Source organism: Tauraco erythrolophus, chromosome 15, assembly GCF_009769465.1.
Source record: "Tauraco erythrolophus isolate bTauEry1 chromosome 15, bTauEry1.pri, whole genome shotgun sequence".
In the NCBI taxonomy this organism is placed as follows: domain Eukaryota; kingdom Metazoa; phylum Chordata; class Aves; order Musophagiformes; family Musophagidae; genus Tauraco; species Tauraco erythrolophus.
In genome coordinates this window covers 15,758,867-15,771,184 of record NC_141479.1, presented here as the reverse complement: position 1 = coordinate 15,771,184, position 12,318 = coordinate 15,758,867, and the positions used below count along the sequence as shown (strand labels likewise).

Genomic DNA, 12,318 nt, shown 5'->3' with positions numbered 1-12,318 from the left:
TTTGCAATATATTGAACATACTGAAAAATTATCCAGTAATAGTTTGGAATTTCCTGCAAAATTTAAAGATTACAGCAGAGTACACAAAATCCAAATGGCAAATTATACACTATGACCACAAAACAACAGAGATAAGGTTTAAATAAGGGTAACATGTCACATGAGAGCCCCATGTTCCTGCTTCAGCAGTTTCTTTAGATTGCGTTTAGCCACATGATTTTCTCAATACCAGTTTTAAATAACCTTTGTAGCCAAACACAATCTTTTCATGTGCGACTTATCTTCTGCCAGAACTATTTTTATCCAATGAACTCAGTATCATGTACACAGAAATGTATTGTCTATGATGTTCCCAGGAGTCTTTTTCAGCTGTTTGTGCTTACCTTCATTTTGATGTGACATTATTATACTATAAAGCTTCACCAAAATCATATTCATTTCTGTTGACCACGCACAAAATTCCCATTTCCATTAACCAGAGATCCCAATGTATTTTGAACAATCACTGATATACCCATCACTGAAAATGCTGAATATCCATTTTGACATGCAGTGCAATGTTTTCATGCTGAAATTGCTCTGATGCTCTTACATTTACTACTTTAAAACACAATTAATGACTTGAACCCTAAAAAGGATACAAAAAGAACTGTAGGAGCCTCAAGCCACCTTGAGGGAAAAACAATTCAACTCACCAATTAATTATTTTTAAAATCCTTAGGATATATTAATGTATGGAGGATCTACATGTAGGACCATGTCTCAAATTAACAAATTGCCTTTCAGCTGAGTGAATCTATGCCAGAATATCTCTGCTGAGGAATCTGCCCAGAAAGTCACAGCATGTAATATTTCCCATAAAACTGAGACTGCCAACATCAAATAATGTAGTATTAATAAATACCATGGAGGAAACAAAGAATGCTTAATAGCCAGCAAATAAAGCAAAAACAAATATGGTAGACATAATAGGCAAGGGAAGGAGGTGAATAATAGATGAGACACAAGCGTGTCAGTTTTGTAACATAAAAGAGGCTCCAGGCTTATGAAGGTCAGTGAGGAATAATTACTGCATAAGAACAAAGACTTATTAGTCTGAGTAGGAACAAACTACTGTCCCAACAGTAAGAACACAGAAAGGCATCAGTACTGCACACTGTTGTTGTTGGATTTCAGAGCTGCCAAATCTGGTCATAATTATTTAGTTATTTGAGCTAATGAAAGATACTCTTGGATCAAAGCCCGGATAATCTTGGAAAATGGTGGTTTACTAGAGGACATTAAAGTAGGTTTATTGACCTCTCCTGTGTGAAGAGAGGAACTCTCTGGGCAGTTATGGTGAATAAACTTTTAAAGAGAACACTTTTGGTTGCTCTACCAATCACTGTTGTCAGAAACATCAAGGCAAACTAATTAAAAGTTGTAGAATGGATTAAAACTATAACTTTTTTCCAGAAGTTGGTGTTGTAGTAGTCCAAATATTTATAAATCAGACAAAAAGGAAACTTCTGAAGTGTTCTGGAATTACATAACTACTGACTTTTCGCATTAATATTTCTTTGTCCTTAAATTAGTGTTTTTTATATTTCCTACTACTTTTGGCAGTTACTGAAGTTACTAGACAGAGAGTTGGGATTTCTTCTATTCCCAAAGGAATTTTTCAAAAATTTTTTTTTTATACGTTTTTTAAAAATTAAAATTAGCTTTGTTTTCAGGCAGATGTGAATAGACAGGCAAATGGGATGCTGTTCATCTTTCACACAATAAGAAAATTAAAAAAAACCTGCTTTCTTGTCATTATAACTTTGTGTAAGCAGCTATTCCAGTGATCACAGGGCTGATGCTATGAGAAACTGTGGAAGTAGGATAGGCCAAGGAGTCAGATTTGAGATGAGAACCTTTTCTGTGGCATAAATTACTAAAAATATATACAACTACTGTTTTAAAATCTTTAGTTTAATTTCAGTGCTGGGTCTTTGAGTAACAGTTATCAATCTGAGTGATCATTTAGTCACTCATAATTTCCTCTGTTTCTCCACTTCTTTTTTCCTATCTAGTTGTTGTTTGTGGTCTTATATTGTAAGCCTTCATGGCAAAGATGCTTGGTATGTTTGCAAAAGTGTTCCACAGAGGCTGGGGACCCCCCTCAGTGCTTCAGTAACAGAAATACTGAGAGCTAGTGACATTTCAAAACTGAGCTTATCCTAAGCAATCGGCAATAATTCTTCAGACTTTGTGTAACGTCAGTGACACAATGCATAACTGAAGTGTGCCTGTGACTGGGGTATAGTTTTGCCCAACAGCTTTTGCTGGTTAAATTTCCTTTGTTTTATTTAGATTCCACATCATCTGTCTGCCAAATTTATTAGTCTGAGGACATTTAAATCTCCAAGACACTAATGACAGGACTACTGATTTTAGCAAGCAAGTTGGTTTTTGTGAATAGAGGCCAGTAAGGTTTGACATAAGTAACACTGGACAGCACCATGCCAACATTTGTCACCCTGTGTATCTATGCACAGATACATTGGGAGGTACATGCTCAGCTAAACTGGCCCCATTCTTTCCCTGCCATGCCAGCTTTTTCCTTATATCAGCTTAGGTGAATCTTCCTCCTCTGCCCTATCTTCTGAGAGAGATGTAAAAGCATAGATGTGGTTAAAAAGGAATGGTGATTTGTTAGCCAGACCCTGAGATCTCCTAAATACTCCACCAGCCTCAATGGCAGCGTCTCAGTCCCCGTGGAATTCCAAATTCCGGGTCAGAGTCATAGGCAGACTGGTTCTGGTAGATGAGAACTGTAAATAAGTAATACTAGTTTTTCTAGTTGTGTGACTTATATTTCATCCCTAGCAAAATATTCCATGCTTTGAAGACAGATTATGTAACTACGTTGTTTTGATTGCTTGGACAGATAGCAGTACATCAGGAGAGGAGGCTCAGCAGAAGCTCTGAATAATTAACGTTTGATAGATGGCTCATATGTATTTTATAAAGCTAATTGGACTCCTGTGATCCTAACACACATTTTCTCCTTTAAGCTGGTCAACAGGCGAATGGAGCGCATGCAGCAAATCCTGTGGAGGAGGGCAACAAAGTCGTCTCATTCAGTGTGTCCAGAAAAGGGCTTTCCAAAAGGAGGAGGCAGTGGCCCATTCCCTGTGCCCTGTCAGCACCCCTACACAGCTGCAGATGTGCAATAGTCAGGACTGCCCACCTGAATGGAGCCCTGGCCTCTGGTCTCAGGTAATTTGGAGAAAAACCTACATTTTTGTCTGCTGGCATAATGAAAACATTGCCAAAAACTCTGCTGAAAAAGAAGAATAGTGCAAACTTTGTGAAGATCAGTATTTTACAAGTGCTCTATTCATGAACATAATATGCAAACTACGCGTATACTTTAACCGGCTTTCCTAAGTGCTCAGACAGGAGGGCTTGCCAGAAGTGGACACATGGTGTCCTTTTTGGTACATACAAACAGGTGGATAATTTTTTCTGGTTTCATAACGTAAGACTCTATTGATTCCTCAAAGCCATTAACCACTCTCTGAGATTACTTCCCACAGCAGTATTAACTTTTCTCAGATATGGCAGGGAGTCAAGGGGTGAAGAAATATTTGGAGGTTAGAGTTGCATATTAACACACACACGTATATGAATTGTGGGGTGATAAATTTGTGATTTGCACGTTCACTAATCACTTCTATGCTTTTGCCTTTGTTAGAGCTAACCATTCTACTGCCAGTAGAGTACTGCTGCAGTCACTAGCGGTGAGGGGCTCAAGGCCTCTGGGCAGATTCCAGTGTGAACATGCCCTGCCAACTGCCTGGCAGTGAACCAGCCTGAGTTCAAAAACACACGCACACTTACACAAAACTCATCTCTGCTCTTTCTTTCACTACTATTGCTGCTGGTATGACCTGTTAATGTAAGGATAAAGGAAGTACTGGGAAACCTGGGATTTAAGAGAGCTGACAGTACACTTACATCAAAAGGAGCTACATTATTTTTATTCTTTCATCTTCATTTAGTGAGATTCAGGGTGGATTTAAATTTAGTGAAAAATCTATTACTTCTATGTACACTTCTTGGTACTCTTACTCTTCAGGTGTTCAAGAATATCTTGACCTAAGCATTGCCAGCTGAGAAGCACAGGCTGCCTCTCCAGGGAAGCAGCCTTAATGTAATGTACTATGACAGATGAGTAACTACTCAATAGTCCCTCGTAACAGATTTTTAGCACTCAAAAAAACCCTTTTTCTTCCAGTGTATGTGACGGAAACCTTAGTGTGGCAGGAGATTATAAAAACCAGGAATGATGATTAGACACTTAAAAAGGAAGAACAAACACAGCCACACTTTCAAACTTTCCTTCCTCTAAAATAAAAAAAATCCCACAAATTAAAAAAAAAAAAATTTCTTCCTCTTAAGGAGGTGTACAATTCAAGTTGAGATTTTCAAATAAACCTATGAAAATTAAGTCCACAATTCCTGCAGGAATGTAGTGAACAAGCCAATTGAAAAAGTTAGTGAAGGTTTTAAGATCCAGCTGAAAGCCGTTATAGCACAGGCTCAAAGGAATTAAAAGGAAAAAAATGCAAAATACCCAGCCTCTCTACACAAATCGAAGTAATTTTAAATTAGTTTTTTGCTTGTTTGAGGGAAAGATTAAACCCACAGGTTTTCTGCATGCAGATATTTCTGTTGCATCCTCAGTACAATTCTGATTTCATTAAATCTTATAAAAACATTTGTGATGTAATACCAATAATGATAGTGCAGGATTCTGCTTGGAATGTCCCCTTAACTATCAGTTAAAAGAAGAACAATTAGAAGAGGATGCAACAAGGTAGAGAGCTGGCAGCATTATTTCAGGGCCGTTTATGTCTTCTTTTCATCAGAAATGGCTCATTTGTGCATTCTGTTGTGTGCTAAGACACTGAAAACTATAGTGTGGTTTCAGCTGGACCACAGTTCAGCAATGCGCGTTTATCCGCTGGTGATTTGTCCTAAGCTTCAGCTATAATCTTGGCAATTGAAATATCTTTGGTCAAACCTCTTAACCATTGTCTGTATCAGATTCTGTCTAGTGAGATTCATGTGGTGAAGGAGTTATGTGTAGATTCCCTGGGCAGTTTTCTCTGCCAGTCTCTCATCCCTCTAGGCCAAGGTGAGGACAGAATAACAAATAGCTGAGAACATCTTGCCATGGGAGATGTTGCGATGGGAGGTTGGGACCAGCTTTCAACTATGCTGTCCAGGGAAAAAAGCGTTTTGCTCACCAGTCCAACTTTCCTCATCTACGGAAGAGAGAGATATTACTTATCTGTCCTACACGGGGGCTGTAAGAGTTCATGGTTTACATTAAGAAAACACTTAGAACAATGTTTTAGAAGTGACATACAGATGTTACTGTTACTTATTTACCAATAGAATTTTAAGTTTACTTCTATTATAGTGGCAGCTATGCAGCACATTAGCCACGGTTTCTATGCTCTGCTGTAAAATACAAATAATGTTAATTTTCATTTCTTCTAGTTCAAATGAATATTTCTTTCCATCACAGTGCTCCAAGACTTGTGGGAGAGGTGTTAAGAAACGGGATGTCTACTGCAAAAGTACCAGTTCTCCCAAGGTCGAAATCTTGCCTGAAAGCATGTGCAGCAGAGACCATAAACCTGAATCCCAGCAGACCTGTGTGCTAGGACGCTGCCCCAAAAATGATCGGCTCCAGTGGGTGATTTCTTCCTGGAGTGAGGTAAAGTGGTGCAGTTACATGGCTCACGGCCTTCCTTTGCTGCTCTTGGAAACGTTGACTTAGGGGGACACACAAACCATGTGGGGGAAGAAAGCTGAGCTGTCATTTGAAAATCAGGTGTTGTAGGCAAGCCACTATAAAACCACAGTTCTTTACATCCAGCTGTAGGTAGATGTACCCTGATGTCTTTGTTTTTCAGGACTTCCACTGATTTGGATTTATATTACAGTTTACACATTACGGAACATGGTCTTTGTGGTTTTAGTTACATAATGCTTCTGCAGATTCACATAATTTGGCATCTCTTGCATGTAGCACATTCTCCATTATCTGAATGGGTTTCTATAGATTTAGAAGTTGTACTTTGCCTTTGCAGTGCTCAGCTTCTTGTGGCCCAGGCGTACAAAAGCGAGAACTAAAATGTGGCGAGAAAAGCATCCATGGGAAATTGCTCACCTTTCCTCAGAGAAGATGTAGAAACATCAAGAAACCGAACACCAACCTGGAAGAAGCTTGTTACAAGGGAGCCTGTCCATCGCAAACGTTGTATAACATGGTGTCTGGCTGGTATTCCTCACCCTGGCAGCAGGTAGGAATGGGAAACTTTCTCGCCTCTCTCCCTGTCCCAGCTAGCACTCTTTCTCCAGCACTATTTCATGTCTTGGCTTTTATGGAGTTTGCAAAATGAGCAAGTTTCTCTACACAGTAGCTAGAGTAGCATCCTCTAGTGCTTTTCACTACACAGCGTTAAAAATAAAACTGCGATGTGACTGCTGACTCTGGGACAGTGTATCCGCTGTAATTAGAAGGTGAGGTTGCAGGGCTGGGCTCAGAGAGCACCAAACTTGGAAAAGCCACGATATCATATGCCACAGAATGGACGCCAGCGGGAGTGGCACAAACACCTGGCTGGCGTAAAATGCTGAAGACCATGCCACTGTGACTTCAGGGCGATGTGGGTCCTGGGTACCTAGATTAAAGCTAGTTCCAGTCTTACAGTGTGCTGTAGTCAAATGTCTGATTGTATGGAGGAGATATCTCCAGTGCTAACAGTCCACCGGTGTCTCCTGCACGTAGCCATTCCCTAAAGGTCACACCACTCAGCCACTGAAACGTGATGCAGCTGGTCCACATCCATCGTGTCCTTTAGTGCAGCTCATTTCTTTGTCCTGAAACTGAAGAATGTCACCTAAAATTGTTATTCGTGCTTGAAAGGCACTACATTCCACACTCATTTTCCATTGCGTTCTTCTCAGTCTTCTTGAACTGCACTGTGGGTGAACTATTACATATCTGTATGCACAATGTATTTGAGCATCTGCACAGATTGCCTGGTATTCCCTAAATACTATGATTAATTACGGGATCAGTCTGTATTTGTTTCTACATTCTTGCAAACAAGCTTCTGTATTTCTGGAACTTATCTACTTTATGAGTCACATATCAATGAGGCACACACTCAGTTAATAACATTTACATGAAACAATGTATGCCTGACAATTGTAATCAGATGAAAATGGTCACATTTATCTTAAAGACAACTTTTCATGAAACACATACAAGTAAAAGGCTTATTCATTTAAAAATACTTCATAGATCTTCCTGCAAACGCATAGTGGTTTTCCCCAGATACTGCCATAATTATGGTTCCAATGGGAGCTTTATCTCTGTTCAAACAGCAGCATTGGGCTCAGAGGCTCAGAGTTCAAAAGAAATCAGTGCAGACAATCAGGAACAGGTTTTCTAAAATGTTCAATTTCTGTCTCGATGCCTCAGCAAGGAACCAAATTTTCAGCCGAGTCCTTAAATAACCAAACTTTCAGAAGGGAGAACAGATGCACACATCTTTGAAGAGCTGGTCCTGATGAGGATTGCTGAACAGCAAAACATCCCATCCTGACCCCTCTCTCTTTGAAAGTCTCACCCGAAGCCCTTGAAAGCTCCTCCTTTGGATTTCATGGGCTCCCACAGAGTCTCTATCATGAAAGATGGCTTTCACTTTTTTCCTCTCTACAGTGTACAGTAACATGTGGAGGGGGAGTACAAACCCGGAGCGTGCAGTGCCTGCGCCAAGGAAGACCAGCTTCTGGATGCTTGCCCCATCAGAAACCAGCAGTCCTGAGAGCCTGCAATACTAACTTCTGCCCAGTCCCTGTGAAAAGAGGTAAAACTCAGCTCTACATGCTGCAGCAGTGTTGGCTGCTTAGAACTCTGTATCCAGTGAAAAATCACCTTTTCCAGTTACACCCACTGAAGACTAATATTTGGCATGTTCCTTCATAAATGATATTTTCCCAGACTTTCCACTTTACAGTTATTCTCTGACACTACAGCATCTCTCTTCTCAAAGTGAACCCTCTTAAAGCAGACTTGAGAGTATAACTGACGCAGGAGATCTTAAAAATAGGGATATGTTAAAAAAAAAGTACGTCAAAAAGTTGTGCCGTTTGGTTCTGAGCTGCATCTTTATACTATCTTGTTGAATAACATAGAAGCGTCCTATGCTGGTACTGGTTTATGATTTAAAATAGCAACTTTTGAACTAAGCAATAAGAATTTGCCATTTTTTTTTAGTCTTTTGAAGTCTGCCCAAGCTTCAGATTGCGCCCATATCCTGGGAGTCCAAGAATGCTTTGTCTAGAATGTACTTCTCTTCTTACTGCTGATCAGTGTATGACAAGCAATCAGGGAACATGAAATTAAGCTCTGTCCCCACTTGTATGTCCACTGTATCCGTCTCCACCTCTTCAATGTGCTTTGAAATTCTAGAGGACCAGGAGATTTTGTGTCACTCTGAATGATGGAAGGGGAATTCTTTCGGAACCACCACAGAAAGAGAGTGGTACATTAGCCCCATCCCATATATTTGCTTACAGGCTGGTTAGTTTGTGACTCCTTCTTAACTGTGGGAAAAAGCTCATGGAGGTCCAGGTTTGTTCCATATAATGCTAGTTATCTAGGTATGCTAAAGCACTTTAAACATTAACTTTCAAAATACCATACATTAACTGTCTTGTTACCATTTTAAAACCTGGAGCTGAGAGTAACTTGTATAAAACCCAGGCCGGATTGCAAGAGGAAGGTGGAAGTAGAGTTGGGAGCAAAGGTCAAGCTCTGGCCCTGCATCTTGTGAATTGACATTGGCCAACCACCCCTCATCTGTACCGATTCCTTGCATTCACTGTGCACAGAAACCCTGTCAAACCCCGTGATATCTTAACATACCACTCTGCTGCTTCAACTCAAGACATGCAGAGTATCAAACTGATGTATCAGGGGACCTGAATCCAAACAAGGATATATAGATGAAATGGTCCTAAATGGGATAAGTAAACAGTTCTGTTGTTTTTACAAGTAAATGTTCTTAACACTTCAAATTAACCTTCCTAAAAAGTTCTGCTGTACTTTGGAGTTTCTGTATTACATCCTTTTCTGTCACGATATAGCAAGCACTTTTCTTTCACCCCTGCCTTCCTCTGCCATATTTCACGTCTGGAGTAATGCCTGTTATTAATTTTGGCCTTGGCCTGTTTCTCTCTCTCCTGCCTCTCCTCACATCTGCAAGAGCCCTTTCCCCTTTATTATAACGTGGTCGTCAGGCTCTAGAGATCAATTATCTCTTCACTGCTCTCTAACTTTCTGTCTAAACCAGCAAAAAGAGAGGGAACCAGCTGTGCTGGAATCACATTGAAGTAAATCAGTCTCTATTATCAGCCATGCAGCTCCAGCTCAGTGATCACAGTCAAGAAATTAATGTTTCAGGGAGAGTTTACACACTTTCCTGGACAAACTGGGTCATTTCCATCCTTCTGTTAGATGCAGTTACGGTCACCGTAACTCCTAGTACACCCAACTGCTTAAAATGAATGAAAATTTAAACAACATATAAATACTTGAGGAAGTGGCAGCCTGATCCACGTCCATTGAAGTTTGTGGGACTCTTTGTGTTCATTCCAATGGTCTTTGGATTAGGTCCCAAGAGTAAAGTTTTTGGCCATACCGCTGTAATGTTAGAATGACACTCTGATCTTCAAAAGGGACATAAAGATTTATTAGCATTGCTTCATCAGTGCTTATAATTTTTTTTTAAACAGTAATTTGTAATTTTTGAAAATTTACCCTTCCATGGCAGGAGACCTTCTTCCTGACTGAATCAGAACAGCTTTCCTCGCTTTGTGTTGTGCATGTTTTTCATCTGTTGTCTGCTTTGGGTCCTCCTAGTGGCAAATTCTGTCTGGTGGACAGTAGGTGAAGTAACGTGAAAGCTGGTGCTGAACTCCTAGTTGCATCTCTACTGACGCTCAATTAAGACTAGAAAGGCAATGCTGTGGAGAGGAAAGGCTGCAGTTCAGTACTGAGCTTCCTAGTTCCTGGACAACTGTTTGCACAAGGAAAGTATTTTCTTCATATAACATTAGCGTTTACAGACAGAAGGCTTATGTTTTTAAAAACTGAGGAATAAAATGGCATCCTTTTTTTAAAAAAAAAAAATCATTAAATTATTATCTTATTCATTCAAATAAAGTTGAGGGTAATAAAGGTATACAAAATCACCTTTGCCATCATATAAAAGGGAATCAAAAAAAGCAAAGTGGTGACTAATCAAAAAAGGTTCCTATAGCGAGACGGAGATGACTGCTGGCCCGCAGGATAGGAAGAAGTTGTCTGTGCTGTGTGAGGGAGCATTTATCTTCTGTGACTCAGCTTAGCTGAGCTGAGAACACAGACAACGGTGGCTAGATTTTTCTTCACTGTCTCCTTGTAAATTCCTTTTATTGACCATGTAAACAGTAGTTCTGAGAGTCAAATGGAATCTTTTCCCATGCTCACAGGAGATTTCAGTTTAGCTATAAATTTTGCTAAACCTCATTTAAATGTCTTACTACTCTCTCAGACATGGTAAATTTGTTTATAAATCATCCATATGAATCATCACTCTGCTCTTTTAAACAAACATAAAGCATCCACTACAAAACTGTAGAAAGGAGCAGCTATTAAATGTTTTTAAAGCAACTGGGCTGTGTGTAGAAATGATCTGTACATAAATTTAAGTGAAAAAAAATCTTAATTTAAAAAAGTGGTTTATTTGCATTTGTAATTAAAAGCTGGGCTTTTCAGAGCTAAACATTGTCAGCCTATCTCTCTTCTCATTGCAGTTCATTAAGACATCACCAACATGGCATAGTCCAAGTCCTAAAAGCTCGATTCATGCCACCTTACTAAAGCGTGTAAGAAGAGAGGATCCTTAGGCTCCCTGAGCGGTTGACAAACAGCGAGAAATAAGTCCCTCTGGAAAGTGTTGGAATGCACACACAGCAGAGCACTTTGTCACACACGTGCACAGAGCAGGGTCCATGCATTCAGATCTCCATGCGTTTTGTGTGGACGCGCACATACGCTCTGAGCTGACCCTACTTTGAGGGGCAAGTAAACTCCACATGATGTTGATGGCGACAAGCAATCAACATCAAGCATGGAGCAGGCTCACTTGTACAAGTACATGGCTTTAGAACAACATTTGTACTCAGAGACGGATATCTGACTTTTTTATCCTCCACAGTGGAACTTCTTCCTGTTTTCCTGAACTTCAAAGCGTGCTCTAAATTTTTAAATTCCTTTAGCCTCTGGCCCTCCTTTTATATTAGCTCTATCTTTATCAGATTAACAGATTTCACCTCTTAACAAATTAAACATCTCCTAACAAACTTAAAAAACATCAAGTATTTTTGAGATTATTCTCATGGTTCCTCTTCTTTGAATTGAGTCACCCATCATGTTTTTAATATTACCAAACGCATACAAGTGTGAGGAGCTATTGCCTGACTTATAGACTTGCCAAAACACAGTCTTACCATATCGCTTGGATTTCTCTCTTTCAGATGATCCTTCTTGTGTGGATTTCTTCACTTGGTGTCATCTGGTACCACAGCATGGTGTCTGTAACCACAAATTTTACGGCAAGCAGTGTTGTAAATCATGCACGAAGAAGAACTGATAGCAGCGTGTTATCTGAACCCTTCAATGACAGGATTCTCTTCTTCAATTTATGTTGGAATTAACTTTGCTTTGAGGCAAGACATGGTGCCACATAAACCACTGATGGAAGAGACTTTTTTTCTAAGGGAATGTCTGAGGTACAGTAATTGTTGGATATATGTTGAAAAAGGAATGTTTCTTGGTTTTATTTGCTGACCTCACTAAAGTACAGGGTACTACAGATCACTTGAACACTGAGACTTGAGGGGCAGTTCTTCTTTCTTTAAAAGTGTCATTTTGCACTGTCATATGTTATGAGGAAGAAATTAAGGCAAGGAGGCCTTTTCTGGCTAATTTACCAGAATGCAAAGCAAAGGAGGTTGGGAACGCAAGGAGGAAGGTTACAGCGTGGCAGCATGACAGATCGTACTATCATCAAAAGTGTTTCTTTTCATATTTTTTTATGATGCTATCATCCCAGGGTAAGGAAGCTGTTTACTGTCACTTTCACAGAGAGACATCCAAATGGCTGTTGTCTGGAGAGCGCAGCGTCACACGTGTGACCACGAGAAGTAAATAGTGCA

General features: G+C 39.9%; 1 protein-coding gene across 2 annotated transcripts in view; it reads left to right on the top strand.

Annotated features, from left to right (window-relative positions):
• Positions 1–11,753, top strand: part of ADAMTS18 (ADAM metallopeptidase with thrombospondin type 1 motif 18) — a 75,652-nt gene extending 63,899 nt beyond the window's left edge. For both annotated transcript variants that reach the window (XM_086620847.1, XM_086620846.1), the window contains 5 exons: positions 3,042–3,246; positions 5,567–5,758; positions 6,135–6,347; positions 7,775–7,922; positions 11,638–11,753. In XM_086620847.1, coding sequence (XP_086476973.1) covers positions 3,042–3,246; positions 5,567–5,758; positions 6,135–6,347; positions 7,775–7,922; positions 11,638–11,753 — 874 coding nt within the window. The remainder of the gene's footprint in view (positions 1–3,041; positions 3,247–5,566; positions 5,759–6,134; positions 6,348–7,774; positions 7,923–11,637) is intronic.
• Positions 11,754–12,318: the final 565 nt, after the last annotated feature.